At 47.9% G+C, this 22,080-nt stretch overlaps 1 protein-coding gene across 1 annotated transcript; it reads left to right on the top strand.

Annotated features, from left to right (window-relative positions):
- Positions 1 to 584: 584 nt before the first annotated feature.
- SGSM3 (small G protein signaling modulator 3) lies at positions 585 to 22,079 on the top strand. Its single transcript, XM_054273012.1, has 21 exons — positions 585 to 657; positions 1,928 to 2,013; positions 3,169 to 3,235; positions 4,584 to 4,792; positions 4,919 to 5,026; positions 6,232 to 6,375; positions 6,807 to 7,002; positions 7,207 to 7,352; positions 8,248 to 8,475; positions 9,332 to 9,386; positions 13,571 to 13,698; positions 14,000 to 14,155; positions 14,659 to 14,713; positions 15,099 to 15,148; positions 16,343 to 16,495; positions 16,591 to 16,661; positions 16,969 to 17,017; positions 17,225 to 17,310; positions 17,663 to 17,785; positions 19,165 to 19,225; positions 19,623 to 22,079. The coding sequence occupies exons 1-21, from the start codon at positions 651 to 653 to the stop codon at positions 19,704 to 19,706; spliced, it is 2,262 nt and encodes a 753-aa protein (XP_054128987.1). The 5' UTR covers positions 585 to 650; the 3' UTR covers positions 19,707 to 22,079.
- The last annotated feature ends 1 nt before the right edge of the window (position 22,080 follows it).

Here is a 22,080-nt window from a genome sequence, read left to right as displayed (position 1 = left end):
ATTTAGTTCAGAGGAGCCTGGTTTGTGACTCATTGCAGAGGTACTTGATAGTGTCTTGTTCTTATCCACAGGCCTCAGAGACTTGTATTTTGTAGCCCTACACACTTTACACCTGTGCTTTGTGGTGCTACTCCTAAAGTCTCTCTTGGACTTAGAGCATCTAATGATTACCCCTTAAACCCTTTTCACCACTCCTGTCCCTTCTCCATGGTCAGTGTCTTCAGAGAATGATGATGTGTGGGCTATTTTCTTAGTTTACATCATTAAACAAAGGACTCACAATATGCAATGGAAAAGTTGTTAAAAGCTGACTTGTTTTTTTGACATTCTTTCAATCAGCGATGCTGTTATTGCCACAAGAAATTTGGCAAATGACAGTGTGCTCTTTCTAGCTGGTCAATAGGTATGAAACCAAAAGGAAATTCCAGTATCTGGAATTTATTTCTTGTATACTAAGGAATTTAATTTTCACATGAGGAAGTTGTATGTGATGAGTCTCTCAGTCCTCCACCATGTTCTTAGATGTTAATTGAATTTTCTCATCACCCTTTTTTTCTTTTTATAACAGGAGTGTAGCATCTCAGCTCTGTGGACAGCATCTCTGTGGACAGCTCTGCTGACACCTGTGGCACTCAGCCTTGCCTAGTGCAATGTCAGGTGAGCACACAGAAATTGGCACAGTATCTCGCATTTCCTTCCTTGCTCTGTCTTCAGCTGAAACCTCATAACAAAGGTTTCTGGTTCCAAGAGCCATTCTTTACATGAACATACTTTCTGGTCAGATTGAGAGAGAGGAAACTTTGTGACCCAGGAGCATTTTCACTCAGGGTGAACTCAGTTCCTTCTTTTACAATGTAGAAGCTTTTTCAGACATTGAACAGAGAGGAAGAAGGAGGTTGAAATGTGTTCTGCCTTCCCCATTTTTCCTGAAGATTTGCTTGATTCTGTTCTCCCCCCAACACTTTCCCGAAAGAGAGTGGCTCACAATGACTGTGAGAGATTTTTGCTGTACAGTGGTAGCTGTAGGACAGGCAGAATGCTGAAGAATAACTGGAGTTCCGTTGTGCACTTCTGAGATAGAAGCTTTGCCAAAACTAGATGGTCTTCTTAGAGAAGCCAGCTTTGCCACCCTGTACTTTTTCCTAGACCTTCCTGGTCAAGCTGGTTATTTCAGGGCACATAACCCTGGGGGAGACTGTGCTTCCAGGCCAAGTAAACCTTTGTCTTGCTGATAGAACAATAGAAGACTTTCAATTGTTTATCTTCAATAAACAATGCAATGCTTCAGTTGCAACACTTGATATCTGCTTGTATTCCAAGGGAAGCTGTTCACTGGGACTCTACCTGAGACTGCAAGGGTGCTTGTGTTGAACACAAAATACTGAGGTTACAGGCATACTTTCATTGCTGCATCTCTATTCATGATCTGGCAGTATCCCAGCCCATTGGGAAAAAAGGGAGCAGTTGAGCATCTTTCTGAGGGCTCTGATTTTTCGTTCTGGTGCCTGAGTGACAGTTTCAGGGAATTCTGGAGTTCTGCTGGTGCTGGTCCATAGGAGGAATTTACTTCTGCAAAATAATATTTATTTGGTGATAATACCCCTGGCTTGTTGCTGATTTCACAGCTTTTCCAAGCAGGTGAGTGATCATGTGATGCCATGGAACTATTTCTCTTCCCTAAGAATTGCTTTCTTACAGATAACTCCATTTGGCCCTTTTGCCTCTTTTGCTCAATAAAAAAGAACAAAAACATCTGAAATTACTGGCTTCCCTGGTGAAGTGGGAGCTGTCTCAATGTTTAGAGTAGCAGTAGCAACAAACTGATGAGTGAGTCCTTCCCATGCTGGAACAGTCTGTAAGGAGTGTGTATCTTCCAAGGGTGTTCTTCCAGATTTTCACTGCTATGTGTTGATCTCTTTCTGTTTAGGCCGTCACACTCCCTCTGCTGGGGGTCCTTTCTCAGCACTCACACCCAGCATTTGGCCTCAGGAGATCCTGGCAAAATACACACAGGTACAGTGTGGGACAGGGTGAGGATGTTCTCTGGTTCTGCAAAAGTAGAGGGAACCTGGTGGTTTCTGGTGGTGTCTGAAAGCCACAGGGAAAAGGAGAGAGAGGTGCACTTTTCCTCCAGTGCTTTGGTTATGGACTTCACGTGTTTTGTGGTTGCATCCTTTTGCAAGAGGATCTTGCAGAGCACAAAGAAACTTCTGTGAATTATTTCCCTGCTGTTTTGCAACTATTGCTCCACTGTAAAAATGTTGACACCCTCAGGGAGCCTCTGTCATCATCAAGCTACTCTGGATGGCTTGTGCATGGCAGGAAATGCTTGTCACCAGATGGGTAGAGCAGGAAGGAAGGAAGCAGCTGTGGAATTTTGTAATTTAGCCACAGTGTTTGCTGATAGCAGATTAAAGCTTTTTGTTGGAGGTATGTGGGCAGCACTTCTTGCTTCTTAGGTGCTGCCTGGTTGCTTGCAAGAGTCCCCACAGGAGGTGCAGGTAGGCTTGCAGGAAAGGGGAGAGAGCAGTAGGTATTTACTCCTAAAAAAATCTTGGAGGTAATATCCAGTCTGTATCCCCCAGTACGCCCCAATGCCAACCATGAGCACAGATGAGGAAGGTTGAGATTTGGGTCATGGACCTTAACTTTCTTTGCCTATAATTTGGACTTGCATCACAGGTGCAAATCCCAGTTTTGCCTGCTGCCTTTCAAAGGAAATTAGAGAGCAACAGGCAGAAGATGCAGTGGTGCTGGGAGCTGAGTTTGCAGTGTGTGTGCAGAGGTAACAGGAAGGACAGCTGTGTATTAGTGATGCAGGCCGTAGAGGCCACTTTAGCTGGTGTGTGTATATCCCTCAGTCCATGAGGAGGGCTGTGCTCACCTCCAGGTGAGTAGTTCTGATCTTGATAAGATGCTGAGCTCAAGTCCTGCTGAGAAAATCTGTGTAGTTTTTTTCAATTGAAAAGTTAAAATGGGAATGGCAGGCAACGTCTCCTCAGCTGGGAATTGTGGTGGGAGGCTTTAAAAATTAAAGAGCAAGGGGTCTAGTTGCTCAAAGGGCACAGAGTGGGCAGTGGTGGGATGAGGCAATATCCATGTGTCTCTGTTTGGTTATTCAGTGATAAATTGCTTAAAATGTCTGTTTTCCTTCCTCACATCTCCCAGAAAGAAGAATCCGTCGAGCAGCCGGAGTTCCGCTATGATGAATTCGGTTTCCGAGTTGACAAGGAAGGTAAAACCAGTCCCCTCTCTCCCACTTGCATGGTGTTCAGCCCTTCCCATGCTTTCAAGAGTGGCAGGATTTTACAACCATCCTGTGCTAAGTCTTGTCCACCCACCTGTTTCTGTATCCTGACATTTGTAATCAACTTCAGAGCATAGACTGTGCAGCACTCGTTTCCATCACCTTATGCTGTGCCTTGGAGAAGAGGCAGAAAAGTTGAGGAGTTACCATTTCCATTAGCAACTGCATGCTGGAGAAGAGCAGCTTTCCCAGTTCACAGTGGGATCTCCATTGTGTTCAGTAGCATTGCAAGGGCTCATAGCAGGCACAGTGAAATGTGCTGTCTGCTGAAAAACTCATGGCCAAGGAGAGTGGTGCTATGTTCTGCCCACCTCAGCAAAGTGTAGGGCAAAAACCTACATCCTAGTTTTTCTGCAAGCTATGGAGGCAGACAACCAAATAGGAGGAGGCATGGATTGCTGTTGAAGCTGAGGATTAAAGTACAGCAGCTGGCTGCCTTAGCAAAGAGGAAGAGAAAGAAGTAGGAGATGTAGGAATTGTTTCATGTGTTCTCGGGGTCATTCCCAGGGCTCAGGCTGTATAATGTAAGGGCAGAAGTTGTTTGCATGTTTGCCCTGAAGTACCTTGAGTCATAGAGGGTCCTCTTTGAAGCAATGACCTGAAGATGAGGACAGAACACAGTGATTTTTTTTTTTTGGCCAGAACATCTGTGCATTATAAAATCAGCAGAAAGATTTGGAGCACGTTGCTGGGATGTATTATATGATAAAGGACAGACTGCCTTATGTCAAACCTGTCCTTGTGCTAAAGTATCTATTTTAGGAAACCAGCCTCAGGTTAAGGTGCTCTTGCATTGTGAATTTGGAAGTGTCCTTATTAAAGCATTTTTGGTGATTAAATATCCCCAAAGTTAACATTTTGCACCTCATTACTTCCATGAGCATATAGCTTCTGCTTTCCAGCTCTGAGGCTTGCTATGCTTTTGTCAGCCTGATTTACAGATCCTTACAAAACCCAGCAGGATGACTGCTGCCAGGATCTTGTTTAATTCCAGCCACACTGTGGTCTAAGTCATGAGTAAGTAGAGACTAGAAGCATGCTGACAGCTTCTTTAGTTCCCAAGGTCTCAAGCCTTCTGCTTATGACCATAAAATTTGCTGCATGGAATGGGCAGTTAGAAGCCAACCTTTGCCTTTCCATGCTCTGACTGGAAGATATGAATGTTTTGAATGTGCTTTTTACAGATGGCCATCCTATTCCCCACCCTGCTGTGTGTTCATTTCCTCTCCTGTTCCCTCTCTCACTTGTTCCCATTCTTTTCCCTTTGCTGAAGCAGATGGTGCTGAGCCAAACTCCAGCAAGCTTCTGGGGGTCCCACTGACAGAGGAGCCACAGCAGAGGCTCAAGTGGCAGGCTCATCTGGAATTCACACACAACCATGATGTGGGTGACCTCACCTGGGACAAAATTGAGGTCACCCTGCCACATTCAGACAAGCTGCGCTCCCTGGTGCTCGCCGGCATCCCACATAGCATGAGGCCACAGGTGAGAGTGCTGCCTGTTCTGGGCGCTCCTGCCTGGAGTGAGAGATCATGGAATCTTGAGAGGGTGCCAGATTATGGCTTTCTGTGGCTGAGTGACTTCTGTCTCTGTTCACCCTGTCCCCCACAGCTGTGGATGCGCCTTTCAGGGGCTTTGCAGAAGAAGAGGAACTCAGAGATGTCCTATCGAGATATCGTGAAAAACAGCTCTAATGATGAAACCATTGCTGCCAAGCAGGTAGGAGATCCTTCAAGTGCTCAGTGGGAAGAAGGCAAGATTTGCTGTGTGAGGAGGATGGGGTGTCTGCCTGACACCTGCAGCAGGGGCAGTTGAGAGGATGTGTGGTTAAATCCTAATAAAGCTTAATCCTGTGGGGCATATTTCTCCTCTGTTTTGTTAGAAAAACAATTATTTTCCTCTGCTCTTTCAGGGGACAGCAGGAAAAGGTTTAGAAAATGTGGCAGCAACTCTCTGGCCACATACAGCAACAGACAACTTTCCCAGGCCTTTCTGGGAAAAGGCTGTGAGAAGATCAGAGAAAAGAATGAGAAACAATTCTTATCTTAACTTGCTACACGTGTTGTTGTGAACATGTGGAACATGTTATGGAGATTGGTTTACCAAAGGGTGGTTTCCTAATTAGGCAATGGTGATGATGTTTTAATTAAAGGACCAGTCAAGTACACGTGTATCATAACTGTCTATAAAAGCAATGCATTTCCTAATAATGACAGATTGATCAGCCTTCTGTCAATCATGGAGTCAGTGCTAACTATTACATAGCAGGGGATCATTGCTATGATATCTTGTGACTGCCAACTTGTACTGCAGCCTAGGCTGAAGGCACGGGAGCTCCCTGCCGTGATAAGAAAAATGCTGCAGTTGCATCTCATCAAACATCCTCACAGTCACTGAGAGAAGGGAAGGATGAAAGGCTGACAGATGCAACTCTGTTGAGATTGTGGCAGCCACTTTCAGGGCCTGTCTTTGTTCCCTTGAACACAAAGTTTGTGAACATCTATTAAAGACTGTTAAAGGATGTTTTCCCTCTTCCTTTGACCTCATGGATTTGGCCAGGTTGTTGGTTTTTCTCTGGAATACGTTCGTTGGGAAGCTGTGCTTGAAATCCAAGCAGATGTAATTCCCAGCTAGTGAATGTTTCCTATTGTCAGTGGTGAAACTAGGGTCTGAGTTTAGGCAAGTATTTCTAGGGATTTGGCAAGCCACTATCTGCACTTGCATTTTCCTACGTGTCACTGAAGGCTGTTAAACTGACCCCAGATGCTTGGACAGGGACATCTTCTTTGGTGCCTGAGGACTTATGGGTGTGTGTGGGGAGGCAGAGTTCCCTGAGGCAGGGGGCAGGGGGAAGTGCAGATAGCTGAAGGCCGTTTTTCAGATGCTGCCAACTGATTCTGTCCTTGTTTATGGCTGCCTGACAGATTGAAAAGGACTTGCTACGCACAATGCCCAGCAACGCCTGCTTCTCCAACATGAACAGCATCGGGGTGCCACGGCTGCGCAGGATACTACGGGGACTTGCCTGGCTCTACCCAGACATTGGATATTGTCAGGGCACTGGCATGGTAATCTGCTTTCAGAGTGTCTTTGTGATAGGAATCAGTTTGTCTCTGGCTGCTACACCAGAGCGTGAATGATTTGAGGTAGTGCTGCCAGATACTGTGGTCTCCAGGTGAGATGAAGAGAAACCCCTTCCACCTGGAAGACTTTTCCTAAGGAAGGGAGAGCAGAATAGCACCCTACACCCAAAGATACGGAAGACTTTGTTCCATCTGTTGGGGAGGGGGCAGTCATTATACTGAGGAGAAATCCCTTCAGTGGAGACTGCAGTAGAGCTCCTGCAGAAGGAAGATTTTCATCACATAGATACTGGTCCATCTCTCCACGTGAGAAAGTGGGGAAAGAGTTCTACTCTTAGAACATGCAGTTTTTCTCTACTCTCTACTGTAAGAGTTCCCTCTTAGAACATGCAGTTTTTCTTCCTTCAAAATCCTAGGTGGCTGCCTCTCTGCTGCTCTTCTTGGAGGAGGAAGATGCCTTCTGGATGATGTGTGCTATCATTGAGGAATTGGTTCCTGCCTCCTACTTCAGCACCACCCTCATGGGTGTGCAGACAGACCAGCGTGTGCTGCGGCAGCTCATCGTGCAGTACCTGCCCCGCCTGGACAAGCTGCTGCAGGAGCACGACATTGGTAAAAGTGTGCCCTAGAAATTTCTTGTCAGGGTGACATGCAGACAAAGAGCATTGTTCTTTTTTCACAAAGGGGAGCATCAGAGAGAGGAGCAAACCTCCTGACCCTGGAGGCAATGCATGGAGGAAAGGCCTTAGGAGAGTCCACCTTCACTGGCTGACTGACTTCCTCTGTTGTGATTACTTTCCATGTCTCTGTTCACAGAGCTCTCCCTGATCACCTTGCACTGGTTCCTCACCTCTTTTGCTAGTGTTGTCCACATCAAGCTGCTGCTGCGTATTTGGGACCTCTTCTTCTACGAGGGCTCTCTGGTGCTCTTCCAAGTCACTTTGGGCATGCTAAGTATGAAGGTAATTCCCAACTCCTTTCCCTCCTTTATTGTACTTCAGTGTTTAATTCTGAGGTTTAGGGACAAGAAGATTTTGTATCCTCTTGCTGTAGGGGGTTTGGAAGTGTGTTAGGGAAGATGATGTCCTGCTGCCTTCAGAACTGGAGGCTGTGAAAAACTTCTAAGGCACTTCACAGAAATTAGAGATTGCTGTTTCCTGTGCATACATACCTCATTTGTTTCCACATAATTAAACCTTGCAGCTGCCACCCTCTAATCAGTCTAGATCCCAACCTGAGGATCCATCTTATCTAAACCAAAACTATCAATACCTGTTGATTTTGCCCAATCTGGGAGGAAAGAGAAAGCCAAAGTTGTGATCATCTGGGAAGTTTTGGATGGTATTGCTTGAATGCTCTAAGAGATGACTGCATTTGATTTGGCTGGCCTGATCTTTTCCTTTTCTATGTGAAAAGCAATTTTGTATTCAGTTTGCTGTGTGAAGGGCAAGGGTGATCCTGATGGCGAGGTGGAGCACAGTTTGACATGGTGCTCTAGAGTACAGCTCCCATTCTCTTATCCCTAGCAAGATCCCTGCTGTGACTAGTCCCAGTGGTTGGTGCAGAACAGGTTTGAGTTTGATTTTCTGTGCCGATTTGATTTCATTTCAATGGTGAATGCTGTGATTCACAAAAATACCAGCTAGAGTTCTTGGAGGAGAGTGCAGTAGAGCAGTAGAAGATGCTGTTCCCCTCTCAAAAGTAACCAGGACTTTTCCTGTTAGGTTTTTTAATGGAATTTTCTAGTTTTACCTGCCCAGTCTGTACACTGGGAATGTAAAACTGCATCTAGCAGCCTCAGGAGCACAGTTGTCATGCTCACCCCTCCATGAGGTAAAAATGTCTGTGTTGTTGCAGGAGGATGAGCTGATCCAGTCCGAGAACTCTGCCTCGATCTTCAACACGCTGTCAGACATCCCGAGCCAGATCGAGGACGCGGATGTGCTGCTGCGGGAGGCCATGCGCGTGGCGGGCTCACTGACCGACGTGGCCGTGGAGACCCAGCGCCGCAAACACCTGGCCTACCTCATCGCTGAGCAGGGGCAGCTGCTCAACTCCAGCTCCACTGTCAACAACCTGTCCAAAGTGAGTGCACAGAGTCCCTTTTTGCCATGCCTTACAGATTCCCACCCATTTGCGGTTTGGGAGAAGGAGGTCCTCCTGTTTGAGAGGATTTTTGGTTCCAGGATAATTGTTACCCAGTGAAGAAAATGTATTGGGAAGTCCTATACCAATTACATGCTGCCAGTTCTGTCCTGGTTGATAAATCCCCAGATGAAAGGGATATTAGCACTGATTGTAATTATCATTCATGAGAGTGATGATGAAATGTGATGCGTTTCATTAATGAAAACTAAAAGAAACAACATATGCTTTTGGCAGAATTTGCTTGAAGCACACAGAGTAGGAACTGAATTTAATCCATTAGTAAGAAACTGGTACACTAAAATAACCTTGGAAGGTAGAGTCAAAAAACAGCAGCAGCTGCTTTTGAGGGGCCAAATTAAAAACGCAGCAGCGTTTAATCTTAGACTAAAATCTCCAGTTGCAGACAACACACTCAGGCAATTCTAAAATGTAATACCCATCCACTTAGAAATTTATATGCAATCACATGTGGAGCTGCTTTTTGCAACAAATAGAATTAGAGTTAAAATTATTTACACGGATCATGGTTGATTCTTGAACTTCAATTATGCTTTTGTAATAATTAAGGTATAAATAACCTGTTGAACATGGAGCAGATGGAGCAGTAAAGCTGATTCAATGCATTAGGACTAGAACAGCTCCTGTCCAAAAATGCCTGTTCACTGGCCTGCCCCTTCTAGTGGTAGCTGTCAGGACCCCTTGCCCAGAGCTGACTGGTGTGGAGAGTTGCTTTATTTTATTTCTGGAATCTGTCCTGATGTGTGCACTTTGTTCTCTGTTGCCTCTCCCACAGATTGTGCGGCGCAGGACTCAGCGCAGGAAATCCGGCATCACCTCTCTGCTTTTCGGTAAGGGCAGTCCTGTGCCTTTCGTGTGTGGTTGGTGGCTAGAGCAGCTTAGGAAGGAGGGGAGCAGGCAAAGCAGGGAAACATCGGGACAGAGGGATTGGAGAGAAGGGAGTCAGAACTGAAGGGTGAGAGGGAAGAAGTGCAGTTTACTACTTGATTTCTTTGATCTTACTGCTGGCTGGGGGTCTACGTACAAATCACAAACAGGACGGGACTGCTGTGTAACGTGCTTTGAGCTGTTTTATTTTTCAGCATCAGTCTCGTTACATGATTATGACAATGGGAAGATGCCATCAGCTCACATCCCAGGCAGCAGACCAAGAACTTAATGTTACAACTTACTTTATAAGTTTTTTGACCAATCACACGAAGCAAAAGCATATTGATAGTAGTCCTATCTAACTACTAGAAGCACAAGTACCTTTGGTTAAAACAATGCCTGCTTATTTTGAATACAATACCTGCTTGTAAGCCTTAAAACACAATGCACAGAGCTCCATTATTAAGCTTAAAACTTCCTAATATCTTGCTAGATAAACTTTTCTGTAGCTGAAGGAGTTATTCTAGACAAGCGTTAATACACAGACCATTGTTCTTTGTCCTTACTTTTCTACATTTTACATAATTTTTCTGCTGATCTATCCCAAGGCTACTGCTTATCTCCAATCACAGTTCTGCTGTCTCAGAGGCCTGCCTTTTGCAGCTTTCCCAAAATCCTCTGATTTTATGGATTCCCCCAGATCTGAGCTCAGAAAGTAAATTTTAGGTTAGACAGTCCATGAATAGTGGACCACGGGAGGTGCAGCTCAGCCCAGCTGTAATGTCCTTCTTGCACTGACCAACAGGTCAAACACATTTTCTGGCAGACCTTATGCAGTCCGCAGGCTGGATGTGGTACTCTGATCTTACTCTGCTCAGTTCAGGAACATCTCTGAAGATGTGAGACAGGGCAGGATGTCTAGTGTGTCACCCATCAAAATTATAAATGAAAGCATCATTATGTTTTCCTTACTTATTGAGAGTTTGATGTTGTTACTTCAACAACAAGGGAAAGTCTTGCTTTTGACTCTTAATTTTCTTCACTTATGAGCCAAGCCAACATATGTCCAGAAAGGGCACAGTCAGAATAGCTTTTGCAGGGTGTTAAGAGTAACTTATTTCTTGACTCCATAAGAGCCCTTTCTGCTGTAAGTCTCAGTGTCATCACCTTACTTGAAATTGGCTAGCCTTCTTGAAATTGCCACATGTCTCCACAGGAATTGTTTTTCCGGAAGAAGACAACATACTGAATTTGCAGGGCTCAAACAGTGTTCCTGTTGTTGTTGAAATGGCCTGAATAAATCTAAAAATGGGCTTTACTGGTCTTTCCAGAGAGGAGCTTTTCTGATGTTCTCCAGGAAGCTGATATATTGTCACGGGTTTCCTACAAGCACATAGAGCATTACATTGAAAAATTATGGTGGAATACCCATGATTCTGTAAAGTCAAGCATGCAGAAGTGAAGAAATGCAGGAAAGTTGCTTGTGCAATCTAAACTCAGAGCTTTTGTATGTAATGTTATCATATAGTTGGTACAGACTGAACTGGCAGGGAGCTTGGCTGCCGCATGTACCTATCTTGTGTCTCTGTCCTTGACAGTTTGAGTATTTTTATGGAGGTGATAGTGAGTTATGCACTTGCACAAAGATAAAATTTAAGTTCAAGCTTCAAAATATATCAGTGGTAGAACAGAGATAATTGATAGGGTTTTATCATTTTAGTGGGGCTTCTGTACAATGACCATCATGTGTTTTACCTAACATTATTCTTAGTATTTAAAATGTTGGTTAAAACTGAGAAGTTGTCCTCCTGCAGCAGTTGACCACAATGGAAAAATTCAGCCCAAGTGAGAGGAAGGAAAGCTTGTATGTGATAAATTCACCCTCTACCAGGAACTGACAATCAATCCTAAATTTAAAGTCTGCTGCCTGTGATAGTTACTGTGTAAAACTGGTACTTAGCCATCATCTGGGAAGGAAGGAGAGCTTACCCAGAGCTTAATTCTTCTTCCTTAGAGTGAATTCAGATGTGTAGTAACTTGGGCAGGAGTCATAGAATCACAGGAGCACTGTTTAGAAGAGACCTCTCAGTGTCTGTATTCCAAAGTCTCCTGCTTAAAGCAGACTCTTGCTCATGCTAGATCAGGTTGGTCAGGGCTTTGTGTAGTTGAGATTCAAAGAGTTGAACCAGATTTACAATGCAGGAAGAGAAAGAAATAATGGAAGATTATTTGGTGGAGAGCAGAACGTGCAAGAGGTGTTTTCCTGTTGTGTGGGCATTGCAGCAAGGGAATGCAGAAGAGCTCCTGCTGTGCAGAGCTGTGCAGCTCGTCAGTCTTTGCAGACTCAGAGTAGAGCCTGCTCACATGTGGTTGATCATGCAGTGTGGTTTCCTGTTTGAAATGTGGGTGTTGAAGTTTGAAAGTGAGCATGTTGAGTGCAGTGAGGTGAGTCTGGAAGACACGCCAGCTGCTTTCCTCTGTACCATGCCCACTCTAAGGTGGGAGAGTGTGGGACTTGATCCCCACATTTCCTGCTCATGTTTGGCTAGGATTGATCTGAGTACAGAGAGAAGAGCACGGTGTTTTGGCCAGATGGGACTGAGAGATGACAGAAAGAATCAATGGTCTATGTAAATGAGAGCAGCCCACAGAGCTAGTGTAGCTGTGGTTTGGTTTCTTCTCTAGTCTTGTTTTATTTTAGCAGCATGAAATTTCTGGGAACCCCCGATGTCTGTGTGCTCACCTATCTATTTTCAGTCTCTGCATCTCTGAATAGTGAGAGTTCTGGCATGCTCTGTACCTACCCCTGGATACAGAGGAGGAGATTTTGTTATTTTTTTATTGCTTGGACTGGGAGTAACTGTGCCCCACAATTTTTCTAGTTCAGAAGCAAAGTTCAATTTTCTCTTAAGCTCTGTGTATCTGATGTCTCTCTAATAATTTAATGTAGCAAATAGAAAACAATTATAAAAATAATTTTATACCTAATTTTGTACTTTTATTTATGTTTCTAAAGTTTGGGTCTTTTTAATTAGGCTCACATGATTAAGAGATACTCTTAATCAGTTTTCGATTTGCAGAAGCTTAATGTGTATATAGCTGTTGCAGCAGCTGTAGCTCAGGCCATGCTTTATTCATATGGTTTTCTATAATGCTGCTGGAAGGTAAGCAGAGTACTAATTTGCTAGCCAATGATTTACTTGTCTCCTGAATAAAAGCTGTGTTACAAACATTGGAAATCAGTGAAAAAATATATCAGTTTAAATGTTAATTTTGTTAATCAAGCTACCACATCTTCAGTATATTATAGAGGGAGCAATAGATATATGAAAGTGCACTTTGGATTTAATACAAAATGATTTTTTTAGAAAAATAAGCAAATGTTTCATTGTTTCCAAACATCATATACCCAGTGTTTAAGGCATTTAGATACATTAACTGTCTAAAGAATCCATCTCATCAGGTATCTTTCTGCATAAGGTAATAGACATCGGCTGTCAAAACTCCTGGGGGGATTAGTGATAGTTAAAAGATGCTTTGGTAACTTTTACTTTGGGCTCATGACCATTTCGGTACAGCCCAAACATTTGAAGTCTGGCTCTTAAGGAGTTTGAGGTCTCTTGTGGCTCTGGCTTCATGACTGGCACAGGAAAGTGGGCTGTCTTGGTTTTTCAGATCTTTTCCAAGACTCGGTGGAGAATGTGCTCTCAGCCTGTGAGTTATACAAATATCAGAAGTAATTCAACCAAAACCTGATTCAGATTCAAGAGCATTTCAGTTGAAGGGAATTATTGCAAGTTCCCCAGTCTTGTGTCCCACCTTTCAGCTGACTGTATATTATAGACACTTCTCTAAAGTAGTACCTTGGTATGCTGAGTTTCCCAGACAGATCAAAGATGACATATTCCAGTTCCATATGCAGTTTGAAGTATCATCTCCTTAAAATTTGATGCAGTCAAATTGGTATGTACTATTCACATTATTGAATAGATTGGGTGTAAGTGCCTGCCTTAGTTTAGGTACTTCTGATGTTAGGCTTTTTTGGTTTCTTCAGAACCAGTAATTTCTAACAGTAACAAAAAATTAATACCATGTACTTGCTTTACTTCCCTTGTCTTCCCTCTGGCTGCATGGGCTCCACCAGGGGATGATGATCTGGAGGCACTGAAAGCCAAGAACATCAAGCAGACAGAGCTGGTGGCTGACCTGCGTGAGGCCATTCTCCAGGTGGCACGGCACTTCCAGTGTGTGGATCCCAAGAACTGCATAATTGTGAGTGGAAAGAGCTGGATCTGCACTGCTGTGTGCTCCAGGCATGGGGTTTGAGTGTTCAACACACGACAGGGCCATTCGAATGCTCTTGAAATGTGGGCTTGAGAAAGAACATGCCAGGTGTAATGGCTGGAGGGTGAGGCTTGCTTAATCCATCTGTGGTGGAGGGCTGTGCTGAGCGGTTGTCTGCTGTCTAGGAGCTGGAAAAGGATTGGGAACAGGGGGAGGCAAGCTTTGGCAGACAGTTGGGAGTCACCTGTGGGCTTTGATTCCTCTCTGCTCTCCTGTGTGTGCCTGCTAGGATCTGACCCCAGACTACAGCATGGAGAGCCACCAGCAGGACCACGAGAACTACGTGGCGTGTTCGCGCAACCGGCGCCGCCGAGCCAAGGCGCTGCTGGATTTTGAGCGCCACGACGACGACGAGCTGGGCTTCCGCAAGAACGACATCATCACGGTGTGTCAGCCTGGGCACAGGCACAGCCAGCTTGTTTGGGATGCTCTGCTACCTCTCCTGCAGGGAAAGGAGGGAGGAGATGAGCTCGGAGCCCAGGAGAGGCATCTGGTGCTCCTAGGGGCTGCCTGGGAATGAGGCAGTGTGTTCCTGTGAGTGTTGTCCTGTGGGTCATTCTGGCTGCCACCACAAAGTCCCTTTCCTAGCTGCTGTATAGCTGTGCAAAAGGTGGATTTGGTCCAACCCAAGTCCCAGTTTAACACTGCACACCAAATTGTAAAAGCATCCATTTGTATTTAACTGTGAGCATCCCATCTAAAACTGGGGAGAAGAGGATGTTTGCAGTAGCTTTGTGCCCTTGAAGGCCCTGGGCTGTGTGAGAAGAGAACATTGGCAAACCAGTTGAGAACAAAACAGTTCCTCATTGTGGACACACAGTCAGACCGCTGTACCCCTCCTGCCACTGCAGCCTCTTCAACTGGTATTTTCCACTCCCTCTTTTTCAGATCATTTCCCAGAAGGATGAGCACTGTTGGGTGGGAGAGCTGAATGGACTGAGAGGTGAGCACAGGATGGGTTGCACTGGGGAGAGTGGGGCCGGATGCAGAGCATTCATTCATCTACAACAGCTACAACAGCACCAAAGGCTGTGCCAGGTCCCCAGAGTATCTGCCAGGGGCAAAGGAAACATATGAGAGCAGTCATGCAGCAGTGACCTGGGCACTTGGGGTGGTTGGGTGCATGTCACCACTGCTGCATGTGGGCAGTGTCCTGCAAGTGGCTTTCTTGTGCAGCTGCCTTAGTTATTGTGATTTTTGACGCAGCTTGCTTCCTTCTTTGGTGGTAGGCCCTATGAACTCTGATTTTTTTCTCAGCTCCCACTGGGCTTTGTGTAAGGATTTCTCAGTGTCTTTGTCAGGCTCATCTCTTTGTTCACTCTTTGTAGGTTGGTTTCCTGCAAAATTTGTGGAAATCTTGGATGAGCGGAGTAAAGAGGTACTTAAAAACCCCACAATTACAAAAAACTTTACATTTAAAAAAAGGGTTATGTCATAACTCAAAAAACACAGTTGAAAAGAGCCATAGATTTCCCTCTTTCAGTCTGTTTGCTTTCTCTGGCCTCTGAGTGCTTTGTGATGTGATCAGGCAGCTTATCTTCCTAAACCTGTTTACCCAAATTCCTCACGCTGACCAAGTGGAGAGTGAGGGCCCCAGAGGGCTGCCAAGGCACCTGTGTGAGATGCCTGGGCTTGCAAGGACCCTAGAGATGAGGAAGCAGGGCAGTGTTTCTGTCTGCTCCCAGCTGCCTGTGTTCTTTTAATCCTTTGAGGCTGTACCTATGGATCCTGCTCATGCTTTGTGACCATGACAGTAAATTCTTCCCAAGCAGTTGTGCCCAAGGGGACAATCTGTCTTAGTTCCTCTTACAGCTGGCAGTGATAGGATGGCACTTATCTATAGCAGATACTTCAATATGTCCTCAAGATTCAGGTAGTGTGCATGAGATAAACATCAGCAGCTGTTGACCTCAGCAGTGTTCAGGGGAAGTGGAGAAGGCCTGGTTCTCTCTCTTCTCAGCATCTGGGGAGTGAGGAAGAGCTGAAAGGCTGACCCAAGCCCCCAGAGAGATGTCAGTATTGACCTATCACTTCCTTCCCTCTCTCTCAGGGCTCCTTAGATGCAGATCACCTCTCTGTGCACAGAAATGTCCTGCACTGCTGAGGGTTTCTGCTCCTAACTGTGGAAACAGAGAGGATCTCACTTATGGGGGTGTTAGGAGACTGTCAGGGTGACACCTCAAAGTGGTGTTCCCCCTGACCTGGAAATTCCTATTTGGTTCTGTTTGTCTTGACTTTGAGCAGCCTACGGAGTCCCAGAGACCTCAGTGCAAGTCCCTCTCCACACCTTAGCTCAGTCAGCATCACACCATCACATTCCTGGGTGCTGAATGCTGCCAGGCTGGTGCTGGGGTCACTTGTGGGGTTCCCTGGGCACCACCTGAACACAAAGGTCTCAGGAGATCCCCTGCAGTAGCACAGAACATGGGGCCTTATGCAAGAGCATGACAGGTAGAGGCAGGGAGGGGGTTCTGGCAGGCACCTGGGTGTGGAATTGGTCTGTGCAGAGGTGTAAGTGAGTGGGTCACCTCCATGCTCTGCCCCCTGAGAGCTGGCTCTCCCTGTTCCTCAGTACTCCATCGCTGGAGATGACTCTGTCACAGAGGGAGTGACAGACTTGGTGCGAGGCACACTCTGTCCAGCCTTGAAGTCCATATTTGAACATGGATTGAAGAAGCCATCTCTGCTGGGGGGTGCCTGCCACCCTTGGCTGTTCATTGAAGAGGTGAGATGTCCCAGTTCTTTCATGGGGCAGTGCTGCCAGCGGGTTGAGGTGGTGGGTTTAGGGCAGGTGTGCTGAGTGTCCCTCTGCCCCTCCAGGCTGCAAGCCGGGAAGTGGAACGCGACTTTGACTCCGTGTATTCTCGCCTTGTGCTCTGCAAGACTTACAGGTCTGTGCCCTGCTCCTCCATGCTCATCAAACTGATGCTGCTGTGCACCTTGGCAAGGCTCGTGGTCTGCCCCATTCTCCTGTGGCTGTGTGTCAGCAGGCTGTGCCTGTGCTGACCTGGGCTGGCAGTGGCTCTTGTCCTCTCCCCTGGGCCCCTGTGTTTGATTCTGGGTCTGTATCTGGCTCTCATGGCTGCGGGGCACCCCTGGGCTCAGCAGTAGCATGAGCTGTTGGGGTATGAAGCAGGAAAGGCCTGCATGTGCTCAGGGTGACCAGAGCTAGCTGGGTCTCTGCTGTGATCTTTACAGGCTGGATGAAGATGGCAAAGTCCTCACTCCAGAGGAGCTGCTTTACCGGGTGAGTGCTGCCCCAAGCCCAGCCAGAGCCCAGCTCCTACTCTGGGGATGTTTCCTGTGGAGACTGTTGGAGGGAGATGCTCCAGAGTCTCCCAGACCTTCTCTTAGCCCCTCTGGTGGTAGCAGGGGGCACTGGTGGGGGTGGGCAGCATTTGGCTGTGTTGCTGAAGTGGCTGCCCAGCAGTAACCACACCTTCCCTCCCTGCAGGCGGTTCAGGCTGTGAACATGACACACGATGCTGCACATGCACAGATGGATGTGAAGCTTCGTTCTCTGATCTGTGTTGGACTCAAGTGAGTCATCTGATCCTGGTGCCCTCAGCATTTTGGCTGCAAAGAGCTTGGGAAGGGACAGAGTGGGCTTAAGGACAGCAGTGGTTTCAGTCTTAGGCCACAGCATCGTTTTTTCCCCCTCTCACTGCAGCCACTGGGAGAGACTTGTTCCTTGTGTGTTGTGCTGGCCTGATTCCTTGCTGGAAGAAGGAGCTCCTGTATGGGGTGGCTCACATGAGTTTATGGGGTTATCCTGTTCCCACAGGACTGGGGATGGGGGTCAAGGCTAGGGCTGAAAACAGACTAGCCCAGAGGGATGGGGTTTCTTTCCCTGGCTGCAGCTGAATAACAAGCCTATACCCCATTGTTGCAGCGAGCAGGTGCTGCATTTGTGGCTGGAGGTGCTGTGCTCAAGCCTGCAGACCGTGGAGAAGTGGTTCCATCCCTGGTCATTCCTGCGCAGCCCTGGCTGGGTACAGATCAAATGTGAGCTGAGGTGAGTGTCCCCATGGCATGTCCCCATGCCAGTGTCTGGAATAGATTTCCCCCTCCTGTGCAGGAGGTGGCCCTCACTACAGCTGGGTTTGGGCCCTCTTCAGTAGTTGCAGCGTGGGCTGCCCAGACATCCCAGCCATAGAGATTTCCTGCTGTGCTGAGGCAGCAGGGAATCTCTGGGCAGTTCTTTGTGAGGCACTGTGCCTGCCTGATCTGAGACCAGAGCTTGGCTCCTGGGGTCCTGTTGTGACCAGCAGGCAGCCTTTGCCTGCCTCCTGCTTTACACCTACTCTGGTGGAGAGTCTGCCTTTTCAACCCCACTGTTCTCCATGTCCTTTGCCAGGCACTCCAAGTCCAAGCAGGGAGCAGGGAGTATCCTAGGGAGCCAATTGGACAGTCATTGGCTGGGAAGGAGTCAGTCACCCACTGACTCCCTGGTTAGGTGAGAGGGCTGAAAGCAGCTTTAGTGCCTGAGCTTGCACAAGGCAGTCACTTGGAGCCCAGGGCACACATCTCTGGGGCTCTGGGCATCAATGCTCCTGGCCCTCCTGCACTTTCCAAAGCCAGGTGAAGTCCCAGGGAGCTGGAAGGCAAATCCCCTGCTATCACCACTGCTCCAGCCTGGTTCCTGCTGTCCTTCAGTGGAAGCTGCCTTTTGTGTGCACCACCCACTTGCCTCAGGCCCCAGTGAGAGCATCTGTAGCCAGAGCAGCCCCGTGTGTGCACCCTTCAGGGCATTCTCAGCCTGCTGCTGAATGGGAGGGGGTTCCTGCCACCTCTGGGCTGCCGTGTCCCACAGCATGGGGACAGTGCCAGTTGGGCACAGCCAAAGGACCGAGTGGGACTGGTTCATGTCTTACCTCCTGCTTCTCCCAGCCAGCAAGGGAGTGCCCTCTGAGCACTGCTGCTGCAGGGCACTTCTCTTGCTCCAGGGAGAGGGAGGGGGCTGCAGAGCTCTGAGGTGCTGCAGGAAGGGCTCTGCTTTCTGGAGAGGAGCCTGCCATCTGCCATTGCCAGCTGCAATTGTGCAGCCCCCAGCCAGGCATGTCTGCAGTCCCCCAGAGCCGGGGCTGCCCCTGCCTCCCTGTGCTGCTGCACAGGCTCTGTAGGGGCTGCACTTGAGTCACATCTTCAGGCTCCTTCTTCCAGCCTGGCCTGGGAGGATGTGAAGCCCAGCAAAGAGGGAATGAGTGACTGCTGCTGTCTTTTCAACACCATCAAACAAGGAATTTCACCCTTGTAAGCTTAGTGGCATGCCAGGAGAAGCTGGGGAGACAGTGTATTTGTGTGTTTGTGTGCCTGGGGCAGCAGCTGTGGGCAAAGGCTTTGAGTGTGATCTGGGAGGTCCGTTTTAACATCACTCTTCTGGTTTTGTTGCAGAGTCCTGGGCAAATTTGCTTTCAGCCTCTCTCAGGACTGGGAGCTGCCAATAAAGAGGGAGGTGAGTAGGTGGCATCTCTCATTCTTTCACTCACCAGGGGCTTCACTTACTGCCTCCCTCTCCCAGCTTTGTGCTTCAGCCCATCATCTGCCAGCTCCAGAGGCTGTGGATGGGGCTGCTTTCCAGCAGCTGCAGCAGGAGCTGTGGGGCAGTGGTGGCAGAGGGGGCTGCCTGCCCTGCCCAGCTTGGCAGAGGGAAGTGTCAGGTTCCCTTTCCCTGATGCTCTCCAAACCAAAAGCCTCTCCCTGTGCCAGCTGTGCAAAGGTGGGAAGTGCAGGAGGCTGCTCTGGGTGCCAGAGCCTCGCTATGCTCAGGCTCTGCCCGCAGACACAACCTCTCCTTTGCTGTCCTTTTCTGGGTGTGGTGCACTGACCTGAGTCTCTGTGTCATCCTGCAGGAGAAGGAGAAGAAGCCACTGAAGGAAGGGGTGCAGGACATGCTTGTGAAGCACCATCTCTTCAGCTGGGACATAGATGGGTGACCCCTGCCCCGCCCCATCCTGGGGACCTTCTCGATGGCCACACTCATCTCTTCCCACCCCCTCATGTCTCATGCCCTGCCCTTCCCCACCCCACCCACTTGTATCTGTGACAAAATCCCCCCGGGGGCTGCCAAACCTCCTGGCACAGATGGAGCAGTGCCAGGAGGCTGAGCTGCAGACCCGAGGGGGCTGATGGTTGAGGGTGACGCTGCAAAGGGACAAGTGTGTTCTGGCTACTAAAAGCAAGTGCCCCCTTCCAGCTTTCCACATCTCTGCCACCCCTATCTCCTGCTTTCCTCAGCCCTGCCTCCCCACCAGTGCCCAGGGGAGCAGCCTGGCTGGAGCCATTGTGCCCTGCCCCATGGGCCAGCAGTCACGTGTGGGGATGTGAGCGTGTCTGTGGCTGGAGCTGTGGGAGAGAGATGGCCCTTTTGGGGTGGCTTTGATCCATGAGAGCTGGTGCCATGTGGAATTGGGCTGTGAGAGACTCACTCTGTACAGCAGCAGGGAGAGCACATCCCTTCCCCATGGCAGCCAAGGGCTCCCCTCTGCTGGGGGACACAGCAGAGTTCCTTTGACTTGGAGCTAAGAAGGGGGAACTGGCATCAGTTTCATCCCACCTCCCTGGCACTGGTGTGGGGTGTTGACAGGAGTCGCCCAAATTTACCAGCCTGTTACCACTGTAACAGCCTTAGGAGATGGTCATTGTCTACTCTGGGAGCAGACAAAAACCACCTTCCTCCAAACAAGAGTGTTTCGTGCTGTCGTTTTAGATGATTTTTACTGTTAACCAAAAAGCTGTAAATTTCCTCCAGGAACATGTATATTTTGGCACCGTTGTAGCTCAGGACAAGGTTTAGGTTGGAGCTGGCTCAGGGAGACCTACTCGTCCTCCTCGCCCTGTGATGGCATCGGGGACGTGGGTCAGGAGTGGAGAATTGCTGCTTTGTGGTGGTGGCTCTGGATATGGAGTCTGTGACTTTCTACTGAAAGCGCTTGTCTGTGAGCACAAACTACTGATGGGATGACACTAGATTCTTACTTTATTTGGTGGGTTTGTAAATAAAAACTGCGTCTTGGGAGAGTGCTGGGCTTTGTGGGGTTTTTTTGACAGGGTCAGGACTTGGTTTAATTTTTCCTTTCTGCCATTTGACAATGGTGATCCCATTTCTGTGCTGGCACTGAGGGAGCTCCCTGCATTGGAGCAGCCCACAAGGTCAGGCAGCAGCTAGGGCAGAGCCAGTTGTGCTGCCAGCAGTGGCAGCCCTGCCTCGCCTCTGTGCCACCAGCAGAGCCTCAGAAAAGCCAGAAATACTGAAAACTACGGGTTGCAGAGACACTGCAGAGGGAGGACCCTTAGGAAAGGCAGAGGGGCTAGCAGAAAGCAGGGCTGGGTGGTGGGGACAGCAGTGTTGTCTGTACCAGAAGCGTCTCTGGACAAAGCAGGTGTAGGCTGAGCTGCAAAGCAGGACAGTAACAGGGCACAGGCCCTTGGGAGAACTGTGCTTAGAAGTCCAAGCTTGTGGGAGGGTGTAAGTTGCAGCATATATTCTGATTTGAAAGTGAGTGTCTTCAGTGAAGGTAATTCCTTTGGAATGTGGCTGCAGAAGGGGCAGTGTCACCTCACCATCACCTGCAGTCCAGACCAGCCTGCTGGGCTGGGGGAGACAAATAGCTGTCCCTGGTAAAACCTGCCTCTGGTTGCAGGATAGGTAATTTCCATACACTGAGGGAATCTCCCTGCAATTGAGAAGGATGAGCCACCACCACTGCTTTTTTCAGGTTTGAGAAAGACACAGAGGGATCATCCACCCTTAGCTGAAAAAGGCAGAATGGCCCCAAGCCCTCCCACCAGCACAGCAGAGAAGTTTTTGAGAACATGGCTGTTTGGAATTTTTTTAATAAAATGGATTTTTTTTCTTCAAATATTTGTAACTGAAAAAATAATTCAATTTAAAGATCCATTCTCTCCCCCATTAACTTGTCACTTTTATCCTTTTCCAGTTGAATACTCGCTGTGGATCCGATGCCCCAGCACCATCCGACTGTGATGGTGCTGATCGCCCCTCGCCAGTGGCTGCATAGTGGAAGGGAGAGTGCGTGCTAGTCAAATACACATTACAAACAAGTAGTGGTTACAGCAGAAAGATTCAGGATTACATTCAAGGTAGAGGCAGAACATCAGACTTTGTTTTTCCCAATGGGTGCAAAAATGTATGTCCAGGGGAATACCTCTTCCAACAAAGAACTATTGAACTATTATTCAAAGAAATAATAGTAAGAAAGCAGAGAACTGGGCAAGCCTGCTCTGGGCACTGCTTGGGGAAAAGACTTTCTAACGTTTTCAGGGCTGAGGCACCACCTTCCCCTCTGC

This window comes from Melozone crissalis, unplaced genomic scaffold (assembly GCF_028551555.1).
Source record: "Melozone crissalis strain CALT ecotype California unplaced genomic scaffold, PUWL_Pcris_2 ptg000004l_1, whole genome shotgun sequence".
Lineage (NCBI taxonomy): Eukaryota > Metazoa > Chordata > Aves > Passeriformes > Passerellidae > Melozone > Melozone crissalis.
Note: the sequence above shows the minus strand (reverse complement) of the source record. Positions and strands in the feature narration are given on the sequence as shown.